At 37.2% G+C, this 20,929-nt stretch overlaps 2 protein-coding genes across 2 annotated transcripts; both read right to left on the bottom strand.

Annotated features, from left to right (window-relative positions):
- Nucleotides 1–6,610: 6,610 nt before the first annotated feature.
- Nucleotides 6,611–9,669, bottom strand: BETA-UP (beta-ureidopropionase). The gene is made up of 6 exons (XM_087326236.1): nt 9,465–9,669; nt 9,219–9,326; nt 8,818–9,006; nt 7,908–8,138; nt 7,310–7,534; nt 6,611–7,042 (listed from the first exon to the last, which is right to left on the bottom strand). The coding sequence occupies exons 1-6, from the start codon at nt 9,570–9,572 to the stop codon at nt 6,662–6,664; spliced, it is 1,242 nt and encodes a 413-aa protein (XP_087182362.1). The 5' UTR covers nt 9,573–9,669; the 3' UTR covers nt 6,611–6,661.
- Nucleotides 9,670–11,138: 1,469 nt separating this feature from the next.
- Nucleotides 11,139–20,785, bottom strand: LOC147859597 (histone-lysine N-methyltransferase ASHR3-like). Its single transcript, XM_087325457.1, has 13 exons — nt 20,701–20,785; nt 20,367–20,598; nt 18,547–19,113; nt 16,312–16,467; nt 15,532–15,708; nt 15,140–15,166; nt 14,936–15,053; nt 14,492–14,582; nt 12,810–12,903; nt 12,323–12,401; nt 11,817–11,988; nt 11,652–11,732; nt 11,139–11,546 (listed from the first exon to the last, which is right to left on the bottom strand). The coding sequence occupies exons 3-13, from the start codon at nt 18,937–18,939 to the stop codon at nt 11,366–11,368; spliced, it is 1,569 nt and encodes a 522-aa protein (XP_087181583.1). The 5' UTR covers nt 18,940–19,113; nt 20,367–20,598; nt 20,701–20,785; the 3' UTR covers nt 11,139–11,365.
- Nucleotides 20,786–20,929: the final 144 nt, after the last annotated feature.

Genomic DNA, 20,929 nt, shown 5'->3' on the forward strand with positions numbered 1-20,929 from the left:
CTCTAGAATACTAACTATGTGATGATTGCTGAGGTATTATGTAAAGTGGGGTTAATATAACAAGCACCCCTTGCAATTTCGGAAATATCAATATGTGCCCCTGGAAAAAATAACCTAAACAGCTTCATCAGCGGAAAGAAAACAGTCCAACCATGAGTATCTTGTGCAGTTGATACTTAACGTTACTATGCTTTGACAGTTCTATAATTAAGTAAGCCTTCTACTGTTTAGCATAAGCATTATATTAGCTAGATGTTGATAACCGTAACCTTGAGAATCTGATATTATGGTAGTCACATCTAGTATTATCAAAACACAATCCCAGTAAGATGCAGATAACGGATCTAGGAGGTTGTAGAAAGCCCTACCACACAGTACGTACATGCACATGTGTACATCATGTGGACTGGTGCTCTGCAAATCTTTAATATTAGAAATGGATGGAGAGTTTCAAGATGTTAACGCCCAGGGTATGAGAATGACCAAAATAAACTACATGTACATTTGGGTCCACCGGCTTGTAGAAAGGCCCACCCCATGGTATGTACATGCACATGTGGTTGCTCTGCTGTGGTGGCGCTCTGCAAATCATTAATATTAAAAATGGATGGAGAGTTTTGAGATGTTAATGCCCAGGTATGAGAATGACCAAAATAAGGCCCAGCCCATGGTATGTACATGCACACGTGGTTGCTCTGCTGTGGTGGTGCTCTGCAAATCATTAGTATTAAAAATGGATGGAGAGTTTTGAGATGTTAATGCCCAGGTATGAGAATGACCACTGCAAGTACATTTGGATCCTCTGTGGTGGTGCTTTGCAAATCATTTATTTCAGACATGGACGGAGAGTTTTGGTTTGCAACAAGCAACAACTAGATGGATGGAGTGGTTTACGGTTGATAGGAAAGGGGTTATAACTATTTGTGATGTTAAGATAAGTAAAAAGATATTAAAAATAAAAAATATTATAAAATTGTTTATATGATATTGAACTTATGTACTATATGCCCTGTTTTTTTTTTATGTATGATTAATAAAGTGGAACCACTAAACAAAAGACCAAACCTTTTACAATTTTGAATGACCCTCACCTTTAGAAAGATCAACTGAAATAATACGAGTAAATCTAATTATTGTCACTTGCTGGGTGATGCACGTGTATTGGATGCTCCTTGCCCATTTTATTATTGTCATGCGTTATTTTGTCATATTTTGTGCTAATTTCAACAATTCAGAGTGTTTTTCTTATATGTTGATTATCTTGTTCATAAAATCATGCTGCCACGTTTTCTGAGTTTCCTCTATGGTGGTTTTTATGTACTTAGTGTAATGTGAACATGAGATCAATATCATGTTAAACATCCTCTTCCCTCTTTGGAAATTTAAAGTAAGTGGATTCATATGGTAAATGCAATCACATTTAAGGTTCTATTTATTTATTTATAGTCATCATACAGTTTTCCTCTTTGCATAGGGACATCAAAATTTACTGTATATATCACACTTTTGGAGAACTTGTTAGACATAAGTATATAATCATGATATATAATAGGTTTAACATACCATATGAAAGAACTCTCAACCACCGATTCAAGTAGGCTTTTTTTTGCGTAACATTGCTTCCCCTCCTATCTCCTCCTATCTGTGGTTCCCCTCAAGTAGATTAATATGGTTAAGGCAGTCAATATTATAAATTAATTAATTAATACTTTTCTTTAGTCCACATAGTTTAGTTTTTACTCTCATGCCAAATAGTTTTAGTTTCCTTTCATGCCACATAGTTCATGTTCATCATATTCCCATGGATACCCATTTCTCTACCCTGTAGTGAGTGGTGGCTAACAAACTTGAACCACCTAAAAGTGTATTTACCTAACTGCACCGCAAGTAGGGTTTGGCAATGGCTCGGCTCGGCTCAAGCCTAAACCGTTTGGCTTAGCTGGCTTAAAGAGGCTTAGTGATTTAGCCCTCACCAAACCGGCTCAAGCCAGAAACTTTAGAGCGAGAGGGAGGGAGAGAGAGAGAGAGAAAGAAAGAAAGAAAGAAAGAAAGAAAGAAAGAAAGAAATATTAACGTCTTCTAAGGCGAAATTTGGCCCATGAGACAATTGGGTTACAACAAAAATGAGTGTTTATCTAATCATCAAAACTAAAATAAAAGAAAATAGCTTAAGCTAAGAAAGTTCTAGTAGTGTACAAAACTTTGCACTAAGCCTAATCTCATTTCCACCCAAGTCTCTCAAAAAGAAGGGGGAGGTCGAAAGTTTTTAGTGTGGGTGTGACCCATGGTCCCGATGCATAGAGTGCCCTAGCCATGGCTTCTAGGCGGTGTAGTTCACGTTCCCTTATTTTCTTTATTGCTTCTACATCTCGTTGAGTTGCTTTGAAACCTGGCATCCGAGGGCGTTTGGTTCTTCTTTGATTTTCTGCTTCATCAAGGAAAAATCTGAGTGGTGCAGGTGTGTCGACATTCATTGTTTCCCCCTGTTCCTGAAAAACTTCATTTGTTATATGTTGGTAAACATTAGCAACATTATTATCCACGTTTTGTAATTTATTCTCTCTGTGTTGTTTCAATTCTAAGATGTATCTACCAAATTTCTTTATATCTAGTGTATCTAATAGTTTAGGGAGGGTGGGAGAGGAACCAAGTATGTCTTGGTATTTTGCCCTTATCTCGGCATAGGTGGGGCATTTGCATGTAAAATGGTACCCATCCTCTATCTCTATGTGGCATAACCTACATATCCTTTCCTCCCTAGGGACTCCATTAGTACGTCCATTCTCAATCTCAAGTTGGTGAGATGATATTCTAAGTTGACCAATGGCAACCCTTAGTGCATGTGGTAAGAATACATCTAGATATTTTGGGCGCATGATAAAACCTAACTTAGAGAAGTGCATAAAGTGTTCCTTATAGTACGACATTTTAGATAGGAGTGGCTCTAGTGGGGTGATCCATTTATACCGAGTATAAATTTGCCATATTTCTTGGCGTATTACTTTATTACGGTCCTCATGAGAGATTAAAGTGTTATCAGTCGTGTAATCGTACTTAAGGGGGGGGAGGTTATTAATGTCTAGACCGTTGGCAAGAAGCCAACTCACCATCATGCCATACCATGAGCTAGTATAGCGGACTCATACAGTGATCGAGAAGCCTTAAAGGCTTGGTGGGATATTCTATCAAGTGGTTGGTTATGTATCCTGTGAATAAAGACTACTAGTTGAAAAAGTGCTTCTACTAACATAGGGGGTAGAGTGAACTCAGCCCTAATAATGTCATGTGGGACCGACGATTTGCTTCGGAGTTGGCGTGATAACATCATCACCAATGGTCTCTCTAATTGTGTCCACATGAAAGATAGTAGTCCTGGGGCCCAAACCGCTGATGCATACATGAGAGAGGGAGTCACTAATGAGTCAAAAAGCCACCCTTTCGTTCGTGGCTCTTGGAAGTATGCTTGGTGGCATTGTCTCTCGAGGAGTGAGGGGGATGCATGTCCTCTTGTAAGTCTATCCTTCGCTGCTTGTGTCATCGAAAATTTACCTGAGCGGGCACTAAAAGTGACTCCGAGATAGACATATGATCTAACCACCTCAACTGGGCTATGGGAGATAGTTAGGTGACACTTAGCTCTAACTTGGGCCGACGTGTGGAAGATAAGGACTTTAGTTTTCCCTAGATTCACTACCAATCCTCGTTGTGTACAAAAGTCATCTAAGGCATTAAGGTGCCTTTGTAGTTCGTGTTTGGATTCAGAGAGCAAAACTATGTCGTCTGCATAGAGCAAGATACGCACATGCGTACCCCCATGGACTACTCCATTGCCTCCCTTACGAGCAATAAAATCTGTGATCTCATCAATGTAGATTCCAAAAAGAGTCAGAGATAAGGGGCAACCTTGTTTTACACCTATAGTGCTAGTGAAACTATCGGATATGCCGCCTGGGCATCGAACACACCCGAACACTTGTTCATATGGTGCGTAGATGGCCCAAACCATGTCATCTGGTATCCTCAAGCTCTTAAGCCTATCCAACAACCGCTCTCTAGGGACCGTGTCAAAGGGTTTGCGGAAGTCCACAAAACAACAATATAGTTTCTTCTTACGAGCCTTAGTCTGGTCAATTAAGCATCTAAGTGTGAAGATATGGTCAATAGTGGAGAAGGCTCGTCTAAAGCCAACTTGTTCAGGTGCACGAAGATTTAAGGTCTCCATATACTCGCTAAGCTTTGCCTCCATTACTACACCATATAATTTAGCAAGGGTATGACCTATCATAATGGTCCTATAAGTATTTGGGTCCATGGGGTCCCCCCCTTTATGTATGGGGGGCACTGTGTTCATGGTCCATTGTGGTGGAAAACCCTTTGCGAGGGCACGATTGAAGATTAGAGTTAGCAAGGGAGCTAGGCATTCTCTCGCGTGTATGATGTGTTCTGCTCGCAATCCTGTGTGGTCCATGGACTTCCTATGTTGTAATTTCTTTATGACCTTCGTGACCCTAGAGGTCGTGAAGAGTGTCCCCACAATAGGTCGGGGTGTAGAAGGCATTGGAATGGGTGGTTGGTTTGGGATTTGGTAAAGTCTATCTGTATAAGTGTGCCAAGTTTCGGGATCTTCAATGGGTGTTTGTGGTCTTGGTTCCCATAATCTCTTCCATGCAGTGGCACAATCGCTACTCATGAGCATGTGGTAGAGTTCCCAATATTAGGATGCCTCCCATGCTCGTCTCTTACGACGTGTCATCTTGCGCATTTCTTTATGAGCTTGTACTGAGGTAATACTACTACTGAGTTGCGATATTGTAAATTGTCGATGTAAGCACCTACAATCCTCATCATACCATCTATTTTGTGGCATAGATCCTACTTTACCTTGATTGGAGTGTTTCGTGTATGGGAAACTGCTAACTGCTGTAGAGTGAAGGATGTGTGTGAGTTTTGTACTAAGGCTCTCTAAAGGTAGGGAGGGATCAAGGGAGGAGAGATGGGCTTGAACATGTCGAGCATATATGTCAGAGAGCTCATGTGTGAAATGTATTGTGATGTCATGGCGTGGTTGACTAGAGTTGGTGACGTTAGAGATATCGCATTTTATCTCGAAGTATAAGAAACTATGGTCCGCGCCAATAGGACATGGGGCCACTTGGAGGGAGTTAATCATGTGGGTAGCTTCAGGGCGTCCTATTAGATAATCGACTGTGCTTTCCCCTCCTCCATGTGGGAAACATGTGAGCTCTTCCGAACCTGGCCACTTGGCTAAACCATTATATATGACCATCTGGTGCCGACTACCGAGTTCGAGCAAATGATGGCCAAAGCTCGTGGCGTCTGCACCTTGATCCTTTGATCTACGTGTGGTGTCTATGTCTGAAGGATCGACATTTACCATTTCTAGGTTTCTATTCATTTGAAATATTGTGCATTGTCGGGATTGGGTTCTCGCATTAAAGTCTCCTACAAGGAATACTTCTCCTTGGGAAGAATATCGGATTATGTCATCCGATAGAGGTTCATATGGGGAAGGCCCATGTGGCACTCCGTCATCAACTAATCTCGCCTCGCCAGCCAGATTATAACGAGAGCCTTTCGGGGGAAAGTAACAAATGGCGAAAATTACTGCCTTGTCCTTGCTTGTGGAGACTTTCACCCACATAAAACGAGCTTCTGGGTCTGTGCTCAGTATTTCTATCCTATTATGTAGCTCCCTCCAAAACAATATTGCGACACCTCCAGATCCCCTGGTAGTGCATCGACGTAAGGTTTGTCTAAAAGCCAATTCCCAAGAAAATCCTTCGACTCGTGGGAGTCCCCTATTTGGGCTTTGGTGTTTTTCTACTAGGCAAACTATATCTGATTCCTTTAATATCCCCTCTAGGTGGCCGGGGTGTGTCCAGAGTGCGCCGTTACAATTCCATAAGGTCATCCTAAGTGTGTTTTCTGTCACATGGGCCACACGCCGTCAATTAGTAGAGAGAGAGGGAGAGTCAAGACCACACAAACGAGAGAGGGAGAGCTTGTACAATGTATACTATATAGTGGATCATCTGAGAGAGAGAGAGAGAGAGAGAGAGAGAGAGAGAGAGGGAGGTATCCAAACCGGCTTCCAAGCCGCTTTAGGCTAAACCGGTTTGTGAACCGGTTCTGTTCAGGTTTGAGATCCCCAAAACGGTTTAGGCTTAGCCGGTTTGGCTTGAATCAGGCCAAACTGGCTAAGCCTAAACCAAACTGTTGCCAATCCCTAACCGCAACCATCGTAGGTTTACCAAATTATTATGTGGCGTAGATTGATAATCCTTTTGATAAGGACACCTTACACCCCATGGCATTTGGCAAACACCTGTAGTGAGTGGAGGCTAACAAACTTGAACCACCTAAAAGTGTATTTACCTAAGTGCATGGTAACCATCATAGGTTTACCATTTGGAAAAATGTTTGCCAACTGCCATGGGATGTAAGATTTCCTTATCAAAAGGATTGTCAACCTACTCCACATAATAATTTGGTAGATAGTGTTTTTTAATTCAAGAGTTCTCATTCATCAAACTTTTACTCCTGATGCCCACATGCTGTAAAATACAAGTTTCAAGATGTGCACATATAATTAGCAGAAAATTACTTATTGAATAAAAACTGGTTATTTCATTGCCAAGTTTCAAGATTTTCTGTCTTCTTTCTTGCTTTCATATATATATGCATCTTTGATAACCTGAGGTGTAAAATCCTCCCTCACATAAGCACTCAATAAGTCTGCGTATGTGTCGTATCTGGCAGTCATTCGGAATCCCCATTTATCCTTCACCTGTTGACACAAGTTCAAGTCCATATCTGCAATCATCAATCCATCCTGGTACCTAGACAAGCAAGGTGTACAAGATGCATCTGGAGCTGAAAAATAGCTGGATCCATAGAAATGGCCAAAATCTGTATGTGCTGGTTTTCCATCACCAGAGGTAAAAGGCCGAGGAAAGACCTCTGTGCCAACACGATTGATTGCACCTACAAAGTAACTATTGGCTATGGCTGCATTACGAGCCTAAAAGTTCACAAACACCATTCCAAATTAGAAAAGAATCACTAATTCTAGGCAACAAATACAAATCATAGGGCAACAATATTTTGTTATACCAAGTATAAGCAACAGTACATACCATACCAAATATAGAAAATAACATTCACATAGGGAAGTATAGGCAGAAATATAATATTCACTTACCTCGATAAGCAACAGTACATACCATACCAAATATAGAAAATAACATTCACATAGGGAAGTATAGGCAGAAATATAATATTCACTTACCTCGATAGGCCACATTGGTTCACTCAAATTGCCTACGGTTGCTGAAGGATTGAACACTATCTCAGCTCCATTGAGCCCAAAAGCAAGCCAATTTAATGGATGATGTCGGCCGTAGCATATATTTACAGCAATCTTTCCATAGGCAGTGTCAAATACTGGATGCCCTGTATTTCCTTCCATGTAATATGTACTCTCATTGAAGTCGCCAACCCTTGGGATGTGATTCTGACAGAATTACAGTATGGCCAAGTATTAAGCATGTTTATTTAACTCTATATTGAAGAATGTTTATCTGACTATATTTTCACTCAACTTGGGTGTAACTTTAACACATTTCTGAGATATGCAATAGGTTGACTATCAAGTATTAATCATTAAGTAATGCAACCGCACATGAATGTAATGCCTCTTACCAGAAGGATAAAAAACATCTAGGTGTTCATCTCTTACTGAAAAAGAGAATCTTCTCTGGGAAATTAGGCTAAAATAAGTAATGCTGAATCAGCTGTTTCCAACAGCATATGTGACGGGTATTTTCCCAATTTGACAAGTGGTTTTGAAAGTTTCCATGCATTATTAAAACATGCAAGTGTATTACCTTTCGGTGTTTGCCGATGATATTGCCATGGTTCCCAATCACCACTGCAGTATTCCACAAAACATCTCCATGATGTTTATCTCGTTCTAAAATAGGACTTATAATCACCATGTTATGTTTCTGAGCAAGAACTTGCAAAAACTTTGTGGATTCTCCTTCCTCGGCACTTTCTGCAAATTCACACCAGCTTTTCTCCCTTGTGCAGAAAGCAAATGGCATTGTCCACGCCTCCTGCCAAAACCCACCATTCATACATTTGCTGCGTGTGAAAAGGATGATAACATGATCTTTGCCACATAGTATACATGAACATTCATAATATATAACAATTAGAAAAGAATGCGGACATACTCTTTGCCACATACTATGCATGAGAATCCATGATATATAACTAAGTAGAGAAGAATGAGAACATACTTTACCACACATCATTCATTAACATCTATATTGTTGCTTTTGAAAGAATGAAATTTGCCCCATTCCATCCACAATCCCCAAAATTTTCTTTAGAGAAGAATCAGCAAAAGCCATTGCCCAGCATATTTCTTTAGAAAAATAAGAGACTTCTATTTCCTATTATACATCTTTAAGGATAGACATTATCACAGCATCCATAGTCCATAGTCCGTAATGTTTCTTTACAAAAAAGTGAACGATTTTAATTCACATTGTGTGTAATTGAGGATAACAAAAAAAAAGCCATTGGAGGTCATATCACTCATAAGTCTTCAAGAACGACCACATGATTTTCGTATAGCATGTCTTCAAGGATAACACCCATAAAAGAATGCAGACATAATTTCTCGTCGTATTGTCTTCAAGTATAAGAAACCAATATGATGGAAAACTTAAATCATTCATATAGGGGTATTCTTGGTGTTTTTCCTTCTCAAAATATTGTTACAAGTACCTGGAGGCAGAGAACATTAACCGAGGCAGCACCAGCTGCATCTATAATAGATCCAACACGATCCATGATTGCCTTTTTCTGATCTGAGAATGGACTATTGGTTGGAAGAACTATTTTGTTCTGAACCAAGGCAGATCTAACCACACGTGGAAGTCTCATCTGCTCTTTCTCAGCCTTGAAACTGAATCCCTAATCCAAAATTTATAATAATATGGCAGAAATTAATTAAGATGTTTAAACTTTACTGTGAATCTGAAAATGCCACAGTGAATCTGAAAATGGCACAACTAAGTTTTAAAATTTCTCAAGAGTAAGTCTTAAGCTAGCTCCAGCAGCAGATGAAAATCTGCATAAAAATCATATATATAAGAAAGGCCTTGTGAGAATGAATATATGCTCACCTGTATGTCGAATTTCGAAAGGTTGGCTGTCAAGATGACATTTTCTGGCAACTCAAGTGAAGCGACTACATCATCTCCATTGCATCCCTGCAGAATTCTGTATACTTCCTAAATATGTTCACATATAGGAAAGCAAGCGTGAGTAATGGAAACACCAGAAACAACAAAGTAAGAAAGATAGAAGCAAGGAAAGAAAAGGGATGAGTAAAACCCAGAAATAACATAGAAAGAAGGCAAGGTTGTCACCTTCAAAGTAGAAGGAGGTAAATGAGCAGCGAGGATGCGATGGAGAGAAGAGTGTTGATGTGAGGATTTTGTCTCTCCGTTCTGTTCATATTCCTGCTCTTCCGCCATAGCTCTCTTGTGTTCGTCGTCGTCGTCTACTTTTCCTTCTTGGGATCTTTCGTTCTGTTATCACACGGTGGGAGATAGTAGTAATAACAGCATGATGATGATGGGTGTCAAGTTTTATTCTTATATTGGAGGATCAAGCTTTTTCAATGGACAATGATGATCTTTTCCAATTGGAGGGATGAACAATCGCGACCATGCCTAATGCATGCATGTATGTGTCTCCAAACCCATACGCATCTTCTCATGGTGTTTCTAGGAGTCATCGTGTTGGTCCCAACATCTTCTTCTCACTTCTCAACGTTTTACTTCTTTGCATACCAATTATTAGTGGCACTACCTAGTACCTATACTACTCGCCAATGCATTTGTGATCAATACATCGATTACTGCACCGAGAAGCTGAATTGATCGTAGGCCTTTCAAAGCTTACACAATATTAATGCTCGTGCAACATCGATATCATGGTGTACGATATTAGTTGGCTATATGAGCACCATGAAGCATATGTTCCATTAAAGTTTGGTCATTTGACCCAAGGTACGATCATCGATCAATTCTACTATTATTATGATGTTGATAATGGTTTCACACTTTACATATACACAAAGAAAATGTTTTTACTTGCTCAAGTTCGCCATCTAACTAAGGTTTATATGTTGTGTAATGATGACGATTGTGATGATAGATGACATCTTAAATGCTTTGCAAATATCTAGGTTAGAACCATCTCATCTATTGCTAACTTTTTAATTGAGGGTCTTGCCATACCAATCACTCAACTGCACTCATATAATTCTAGGTCATTGTGTAAGTAGGGACATCCATTTGACTTACACAACATGTTATCGAGATCAACAAGGATAGGATCATTACACATGGTATAACTTGGTAGAGCTAACCAAACAACCATGTTCAACCTTATTTTACAACCTACTCTTCCTTCCTCTTGAACTTGTTTGAATGTGCATCCACAAATGCATATTACCACAAACAAGGAATATGGATGTAGTTAATTCTCAAGTAGGTTGGATTCATACTCACCCACAAATACCATGGATATGAACCCTAGATGAAGTTGGAAATCAAGAATCTAATCATGTATATATAAACATTTCATAAAATATAATTAGTGATTTTTGTCTTTGTACTCATCAGTTATGTGCGTTGTCATGATTCCCTTTCAACCATTTAATTGGATAATTAAAATAGTTGATCGCACTTTTAGAAACCACAATACATATTTCTCTCTTTTGGTGCAAGTTGTAAGTATTGCTCATTTTAATATGATACCAAATCATAGCCATGAGTATTATTCAAATTTCATACAATTAGTTAACAAAGTTCATATTCTTTACTTTGATAGTTTTCATTTTTTGAAGTAAAGTGACTTTAAGTATTCCCATATTTACACCTTTTTAAGTAAAAAAACACAAAAGCTTGTGAATATTTCAAAATTTGGGAAAAGGGTATCTAACAACATAATGTGCAAGCATTGCCTTTATATAAAATATATAAGACTTGAAGTCCCACAAATTATTGTGTATCGTCTTGCAAGTTAGACAAATGGAATTTTGAAACTTGAATATATAAAAATATATAGTCGAATTCTTGCTGATGCAACTCTGATGCTTCCAAAAAAAAATTGGTTAAATCTTGTGATGACGACAAATAGAAATGTGAGCCAAACTAGCACCATAACAGATTGAATAATATTGATGTGCAAGGCCATGTTAGTATTACACTGTGTCACATTTGGAAAATAGGGAGCCTCAAATTTTTACATAATTGCTAGACTACAAGGTTGCAATCAATGGTTGCTTCATTGTTCTCTTATGTCTTCCTCCCCAAGTAGGAAGTTTGAAATATGTATCAAGAACAGGCTTTATTTTCTTGTTCTGGTATGTTTCTCCAAGATACCCCCGACAATTTGAAGCTCCACAACAACATTTCACACTTCCTCCAAATTGAACAAACCTATTCATAAAAGAGAGGTCATGATACATGAATAAAAGAAACTCTGATGCAAATCAGAAAGCACATAGCAAATATTCCATCGTTTTAAGACATCATTTCTCTTACTTGTAATCATATGTTAAAGCCTCGCCATGTTTGATATCTCGAATGGCGAATATACCGACTCTAATCTCTTTGTCAACCCTCCTTCATCAACGAATTCATCACAAATGGTTAACGATAGTATAATCTTATCCAATGCTAGAGAACATATCAAGATAAATAGCTGACCACTTCTCAAGAATACAATTCGGATGACAACTGTGATTAACAAACCGAGATGCATTTCCTTTGAAAGTGGCATCGATTATAAAGTTCTTGCCAATTTCACACATGTAGAAATTGTGATCCCCTTTTGCTTTCATTGTCCATAGACGCTCTTCACAGATAGCTTCATTTATAACTGAACATGAAGTCCAACAGACAGAAGGTACAAACTATTTGAAAATCATTAATTTTCTTTTCCCATATGAAAACAAAACTCCCAATTTCATTGGACACAACAGTACATGAAACGGCATAACAATAAGCCAAAACAATTACGTCAGATGAACAGCGACACTAAAGATCTTTTCATCAATAAAAAGGAGACATTATCATATCATTATTAGGTGCTAAACACAGATTAATTCTCAAGAAATAATAGTGATACTTTTCATTGCAACCCTAACTTAAATAGTACAGCTAATATATCAGTGACATAAACATGCAACCTCCAGCATGCTCTTAATGTGTACCTTCTCCTACGTACTCAACAATGAATTCTCCCTTCGCAATAGGTTCAGAGGTCTGGATGCCCCAACCACAATTCAATGTCTGCATATATAATGTTCTTATTTAGAGCCAAGCTAAGATGAAATTTGTTCTAATAAATCAAATGTTTCATACTGAATCACAATGATCGTGGACATTGTTTCTTAGACAAAAAAAAAAGACAAGGCCACAGTACTTTTAACAACAGTTTTTTAGTTGGGGATGCCACTTTTAAAGATATATATATATATAGGAGGGTTTATTAGTCAAATAAGTTTTCTCACCATATGACAATATGTAGCTAAAATTCTAACAGTCAATCAAGGCATAGAAAGTAATAAAATACCATGATCAACACATAAACTACATGGTTTCTATAAATATCATGAGGTCTGTTGGTAACAGTCACTTGTATAGGTTTTTGTTTAAATGTCCACATCAAAAAGCAGAGAGTAGTATGTCAAAATTTACCTTAACAATTTTGATTTTCTTGTCTTTACGGAATGGTTTATTTCTACATTTGTCCTCACAGGAACAGCTCTTTGAGCAGCTCATGGATTGAGCTCTGTGAAACGAGTAAAGAAAAACAACCTTAATCAACACAGTTCACTCTCCATACTTGAATATAGTATTTTAGGCAGACATAGATAAGAATGAGGAGATGGAGCCAAAATATGCAGCTTTATAATATCACAATAAAAAAATTCTAAGAAATCATCTATCAAGCTGTAATACAAAGCATCGGTGCCCCATGATATAATCTGGGCAGAGATGGGTGCAGCCCCTATAATCATCGAGGCATTATTCCAATCAATGACCTGTATCCAACAGCTTTGGAAGCTCCCTAAACAAAGGTACTCAAGGTTAGCACTTACATCATCAAAACAACTTGCAGCACATGGAGACGTTCATTGCTGGTATGCTGAAATGCAACAATGGTTCGAGTGACATGACATAAGCGTAAATGCATTGCCCCTGTTCCAATATAGTTTAGATTGCCCCCATCTAAACATGACCAAAGTGGAAAAGAATAGAGTGATCCAAACTGATATTATTAACTTAGAAAACAAATAACATGGATCAGCCCCAAAACTTGGTAGGAAGATGGCCCACTATAAGACACTTTTTGCACACATCGGAGGATGGATTCATCATCAGGTCATCTGATATAGACATACATCTATCCTATGCAATGTGCGGTGTGATAGGGCAGCTGCAAACTTCATCAGATCATTTTAGAGATTGAGGTAGGCAGATATGCACTGAAAGAATTTGCCGATTGTGTCATCAAGGAGTAGAATCTGAAGAACATTATGAATGTAACTATAGTGTTTTTCTGAAATAAGAGGGAGATACCATTGTCTCTTTAAAAAAGACTTTGGCCCACTATGCAAGGTAGTGGAATATGAGGACCAACGGTTCTTGGGATTTTTCTTGTTAGAAATCAAGACACCGGGAGAAGTTATTGAAGGACAACCATACAGCCACACAAACTCATCAACAAAGAACAATCACAACTTTCTTTAGCCCCATTATTCCTACTCATGCTACAAGTCAATCAAGGGCTACACAAATGGGCTCCCGACCAGGACATAACAAAGGGGTTACAATAGATCCGGCAATCGCAATTTGTTGTGCACGTAAGCCCCATCCCCATGGATCACGATCTCAATACATAAAGGCCATTATTCCTACTCATGCTACAAGTCAATCAAGGGCTACACAAATGGGCTCCCGACCAGGACATAACAAAGGGGTTACAATAGATCCGGCAATCGCAATTTGTTGTGCACGTAAGCCCCATCCCCATGGATCACGATCTCAATACATAAAGGCCATTATCTCCCACCATCACACATGCTTCCCTTGCTCCGGAGACCTCTCCATTCTGGATCGACCTATGCTAGAGATCTTTCGAATACAAAAGTTACACTGATTTGAGAATCTTACATGTACCGATGACTAGATTCTTTAGTCTCTTTTTACCTTATTTAATTTTTTTACTTAGTAACATTAATTTATTTTGATTTGTTCTTAAAGACAAGACAACACTTACGATGTAATCTGTTGTTTGGTCTTATAGGCCATTTATGGATCTTAAAGACGTTAATATATCTTTCTTCTTCAAAAGAGGTTCAGGTGAGAAAGAGAACCTGCATATACAACCATCTTGACATGAGCCTTTGCAATTGCAACCAATGCCACCATCAACATCATCCTTCCTCCTTTTCACTAAAAAAATGTCTTTGAAAGGTTATGGATTCTCAATATAATAAAGCTCCAAACCAGCTCAATATAAACCGGTTGTTGAAGCCACAAACTCTAAAATACCCTAGTTTTTCTTTATTACTCCAAATAAACCCAAGTTTTTGTTTTCATCCAAATGCCTTGCTTAACCCCGAGAAGACCAATTATATGTGCCCTTAAAGCAAATGTGTCCCCTTTTTCTCAATTTCATGTTACTGTGAACATATCCCTTTTTTCTCACTTTCTGGAGGGTGATCAGGGGCATTTGGGTAAGTAATGAAGACTTAGGGACATTTGGGGTCATCAAGAAAAACTTGGTGCAATGAAAAAGGTGACATTTGACAGGATACTGCGACGAGTATACACAAATGGAGCTGGTTCAAGTTCATTTTCTGAAATCTCCTGTAATCTTGACTGTATACTGAACTCAATAGGAGCATAAGGAATGGGTAACCTCTTGAAAGTTTCCTGTGTACAGATTTGGTTGGTCATTGCCACAGAAGTGTGTATATAAATAGTGTGTTTCTCGCAAAATAAATAAATAAATTCCTTACCTTTATAATATTTGTTGAAACCTTATGCTGCACTGATTCTGTGTCAGAATATCATCATAATAGTGGCTCCAATCCTATCTCTCTCTCTCTCTCTCTCTCTCTCTCTAGCACACTCTGTCTAATAGATTGAGATTCATATGATTGTAAATTTCAATATAAAGTGAAGATTTTTCTTTCCTTAGCATTGACTTAAGAAGAAAACAGTGTTCTTTCAACCCTTGGGTTGTGGATGTGAATTTATAATGAATATAGCATCAGACCCATCACATGACACGTGAACCTGTATTCTAGGGGAATATAAATCATTAATCATCTTATTTTACACAAACCCACTAACCTAGATTATAATGGATAATACAATACTCAAAAATAATGCAACAAAAAAGTATTACCTTGTTTTCCATTCTCCAATCTTGTGGATGATGCCAGCAAATAATGCAACCAGGTTTGAAGGTTAAAAAAGTAACATGCTCTGGAAATGCAAGACATTTTGTATGTGCTGCCACAATGCATCGATCACATCTAAGAACCTTTGATTTACTTTGATGGGTCTTGCAAGTCATACATATCTGCAAAATAATCACATGCCCGGATTTCATTATTTCCACGAATTCAATAGCTAAATAAAGTAATTAAGCATTTGATAAGAAAGACAATAGTAAGACAACATAATTCTGTTTATGAAAAATGCACAGATCAAGATAATTGTGTATCAAAAGTTTAAACCGATAGATCTATGCAAATTTTGTAGCTACATAAATAACAAGTACTTCATCATTTGGTAAGCATGGCAAATCAATTCCTTGCATCAAATGTTGAAACCCGTACATCAAGATAATGTTGTGAGAGTATTAACTGTAGAAAAGAGTCAGGAACGTAGCATAAACCTCTGATAATTCATAAATTTGAGTTTTTGTGGCTGAATCCTAGAGTCTGTTTCTATCAATACAGGCATGTACAACTGCAATATTCATCAGAACTGTTCTTGATAAAAACAGGTTTCCATTTGTAATGTGCCATCTTTTTTAGCCAAAATTAATACTTACTTTAAATCTGGAAGACAAAAAAATGATCTTATCACCGGCTATGAAAAATTGCTTCAGATCTTTATGCAAAAAGGTATAATTAATGGCTCGAATATAGAGAAATCTGAGACAAAGGCATATACTTACATGTTGAGGGCATACAAGATCACCGTTCTTGCGGAAAATAAAGTCTTTGGAACCTTTTGCACAAGTAAAATGATATTTTCTTTTGCAGCCTTTATAGGAACAAAGAACCACATTAGAAGAAGGTTCAATAAATGTTTTACACAAAAAGCATTCAACCTGCCAATGTGATATAGTAAAAGTATTAGCACCTATAGGACTCCTAGAAATGACAAAAGGTAGGATAACAAAATCAATCCAACTGCAAACCAACTATGTAGTATTAGTTTTCATGTAAATTAATCATAGGGAGAGAAATTTCAATGAGGTTTAAAATTATGAAGTGCATTATGAAATATTTAGATTACTTATAAATAAGAGATCAGAATATTCTTTTGTGTCTCTCTCATTAATTCCATTAATATAAATATTTCAATAAAGTGCATTATAAATATTTATATTACTTATAAAATAAGATATCAAAATATCCTTTGGTGTCTCCCTCATTAATTCCATTAATAAGCAGAATGCATCAATCCACTTGAGATTTCAGGTCTCAAAGAAAAGAAGCAATTAACTAATATTTCAAAATTGAAAAGATAGCACGCATAATGCGTAGCATTTTCATCAGGGAGAGAAATTTCAATGAGGTTTAAAATTATGAAGTGCATTGTGAAATATTTAGATTACTTATAAATAAGAGATCAGAATATTCTTTTGTGTCTCTCTCATTAATTCCATTAATATAAATATTTCAATAAAGTGCATTATAAATATTTATATTACTTATAAAATAAGATATCAAAATATCCTTTGGTGTCTCTCTCATTAATTCCATTAATAAGCAGAATGCATCAATCCACTTGAGATTTCAGGTCTCAAAGAAAAGAAGCGATTAACTAGTATTTCAAAATTGAAAAGATAGCACACATAATGAATGCATAGCCTTTTCATCAGGCTAGACGGGGTCACAAAAGCGAACAAAAATCTAAGATATTGCAAAAACTTCTCTAGCAGTTGCAACATCACACTCTCAAGAGAACCACCAATGCATCACTTCGAGCTAAAACTTAATTTTAAATATTAGTATTTCAATAAAGCTAATATTGAGGCATTTTCTTGCTTAACTGCATATTGCGAGCTCTTTATTGATTATCAGATATTTTCCTTGTACAGGTCAATTTTTTTTCTTTGTGGCCAATAGGGATATATCTCACATTATGATCAACATGCTTCTGACACATCAAACAATCAGACTTTCACTTAGAAATCTTTACATTCTTGCTATGCATGTTTCTCGCCCACCATGATCATACATGGTAGAGGACCAAGGAATTCACAGCTTAAATCAGCCTCATACGAAAGAAACTTTGACTTCTCACAAAGAATGTGCATAATGTGGAGACAATGCCTCCATTATTATATTATTGGAATATCAGGGGGATATCATCATGAAATCTCTTCAATGGCCCCATAAAATTAAAGGTCTTAAATATTTCTCCTCAATATTGTATTCATGAAAAGTGGGATAGAGGCATCAAGATGTTCAGAACTCGTAAAGTTAGAGAGTGGGATAGAGGCATCAGTGTGTTTGAACTTCAGAATAGACCAACACAACTAGAGCTATAATCTTAGTGCTGCCCAATATATGCATACAAATTCTACCAGGTCAAAATTTGATGTCCCTCTTAGATATACTTTGCTTCCTACTAAATTAAGAATGGGTATACCAGCTTTACATGAAACACTCCAAGATACACAACAATGAAAGTAGCCTGTCTGCTGCTAGTTCTACTTCACTTCACAGAAAACAGTTTTTGATACTTATTACATATATATTTGCTATCAAACTGAATGTTTCAGCTGTGACTGCAAGTAAGTCTTGAATCATGCTCAACATCAATTTGAAGTACTAATACTGTTATAGACTTTATCCAGATAATTCTTCTCAGCAAAATGGCTTGTTATTGATGACACCTAAAAATCAACTTTTTCCAATGTTTTCAATTGAATTCTTAGCACTAGAGCTTTCAGTATTATCCAAATGTATGTGGTATCACAATAACGTAAGGACTCTTGAAAACAATCGGAGTGGATGCTCATTAACAGGTTAAGCTCGCTAAATAATCATTTTCCTTTCCGTCAGTACTTACTCAGTTATGAACCATGCAAGGGACAATGAAATAGAATATACGAGAGTATTGAAAATATAAAACATAGTTTGACAGCACCGAATGAGAGTGATAACATATGACATACCCGCTGTTCAGATTCACCACTAAGACAAAGTCCTGGAGATATAGAGGATCCATTTTTTATTGGTTTCATCCTCCTGTTCTTAAGATATTTCTCTAGGAGTGATTTCACTAGAGCTTGCTTTGATCGATAAACTGAAAATGAGTTTTGCTTCAGGATTCTTGTCCTCTGAAAATAAGTTCTATCTCGCAAGAATCCAACATGCAGATTTGATTCCAATTCCCTATCAAAAGTTTTTGTATTTAGTTTGGTTAGAGGGGTTGCTCCTAGCAGCGTATCTTCCCAATGAGTGGTTTGTTTTTGTAGAAGAACCCAAGCTTTGCTTAAGCATCTCTTTCTCTTCTTCTTCTTCTTCCTCTTCTGAAGTGTATCCCAATCACATTTTGCGGGTTCCATCTGCACTTTGTTATATTTTCTCCCCTGATAACTTTGCTAGAAACAATCTCATTCCTGCTAATTCAGTTCAGGATTTGCTATCATTCTTCAGGTGTTCTTCTATCATTCCCATGTGTTTATTTTAGTGCACATTTTTGGATCATAGACCACATGCTTGGCACATCTTCGCTCACTCTGAATCAATGTTCAAAAAAACAAGAGCTAAGTAGTTTGAAGTTGCATTGATCAAAAATCACCTTAAGATTTTGAAATTGAAGGTTCAGATACATATGAAACGTTGGATTATTCCACCATTCAATCTATTAAAATAATTAATTTCAACAAATTTAGATAATATGATTTCTACCTTTTCGTAGATTCATCTTTTAGAGCACAGCTTTGCATACATATTTCGAAAATTGAATCCAAATGCAGGGAATCTATTTGAATTTCTTGTACAATGAATTTGTAAACTGTCTTATTCCTTTGATTTTTATGTCATAAATTTTCCAATACCTTAAGGAGCCTCATCACACAAAATTTATTGGAAATTCATAATCTACTATGTCTTTGATGAACTGCAGAATGGGGACTTTCCATTGGCCCTGGAAACTCTAAAGTTGAGACATAGCATTGAAACGGTTTGCGCTTCTTGTACAAAAAAAAAGTAAACTGTCTTATTCGTTTGTTTTTCTGTTGTAGTTTTTCCCATACAAAATCCTCATAATCTTTAATGGAAACTGTAGATTGTGAACTTCCTATATGCCCCCAGAAATCCTAAACTGTAGATTGTGAACTTTCTATATGGCCCCAGATCATTTGAATTGTATAATAAAACGGTAAAACTTACTTCTTCTTTTTCTCCTGTTGTAGTTATTTGAGTATCACATAGAGCCTTTCTTGCACAGATCGTGAGCTTCAGACTTAGAATCTAAATGAAAACTGCAAGCATAAACTTTGCATAGGTTGTCAGAAACACTAACGATAGGAGATATATGAGATATATCAGGGAAATTGATTGAATTTCTTGTTGAAAATTCTACATATGAGATGTTTGAATTTCATGTACGAGAAAATCGCCATGACTGCATTAGTAATTTGTTTTCCCTGTTGTAGTCCCTTTAGTATCTTGGGAAACAGTTTACTTTTCTTCAATGATAAAAGTAGAATAACTGCATTACTCTTTTCCTTTCTTTGCCTCGGTTCTTCTACTACCTCAGGGAATTATTTTTATTCCCCGTACAATAAAAATTCCCGAACTGTGTTCCCCTGTCATCATTTTTCTCCATCTCGTTAGCATAAAATCTAGTACATGGTGGATGAGAATTGTGGAATATAAACTTTGCATAGGCTGCTAGAATTGTGGAAAACTGATTGTATTATGTATCTTGTAAAAAAAATTAGCAAAGTGTCTAACTCCATTGGTTTTCTATTATCTAGAAACTTACAGGCTACTATATTTGTTATGAAAATTTGTTGATTGGACTTTGGGGAGGTCGCTGCAAACCCTGAAATATTAGAGATAGTAGGAGAGAAACTGAGTTCAATCTTACTTTTTTGTTCTTGTTTTATGTTGTCCTGGTTCTTCTTCCAGGGCAATGAAGACAATGACAGTGAAATGATGGATGTATCCAAATTTTGTAGCCAGCTGGTGACTAAGTGAGATAAATGCGTCCAGATCTGCAGAAAAAAGAGAGGGAAAAGCACGGAATAATTCTCAGTTTACTTTCTGTTTTGAACTCTTTTGTTCTAGAAGCAACAAAAAAACCCTAAAATACTGACGTCACAGAAAAGTAGATCATCGCTCTCTGTGTGTGTCAAGGTTTTGAAGCCCTTAAACACGGAAGTGACAAAAGAAAGATCATGTCTCTCCCACTGTCTCTAGATGTAGAGAAAGACCTGTATAGAAGCAAAAGAAACCTAAAATGCTGCTGGCCTGACTGAAAGGTAGACCATCGCTTTCGTTCTCTGTGTATCCTCCATTCTCCGGGGTTGGAAAAGGCGGGCATTC

Source organism: Azolla caroliniana, unplaced genomic scaffold, assembly GCF_043228905.1.
Source record: "Azolla caroliniana isolate FFs.n. ecotype wild unplaced genomic scaffold, voAzoCaro1.0.p SCAF_10, whole genome shotgun sequence".
NCBI classification, from domain to species: domain Eukaryota; kingdom Viridiplantae; phylum Streptophyta; class Polypodiopsida; order Salviniales; family Salviniaceae; genus Azolla; species Azolla caroliniana.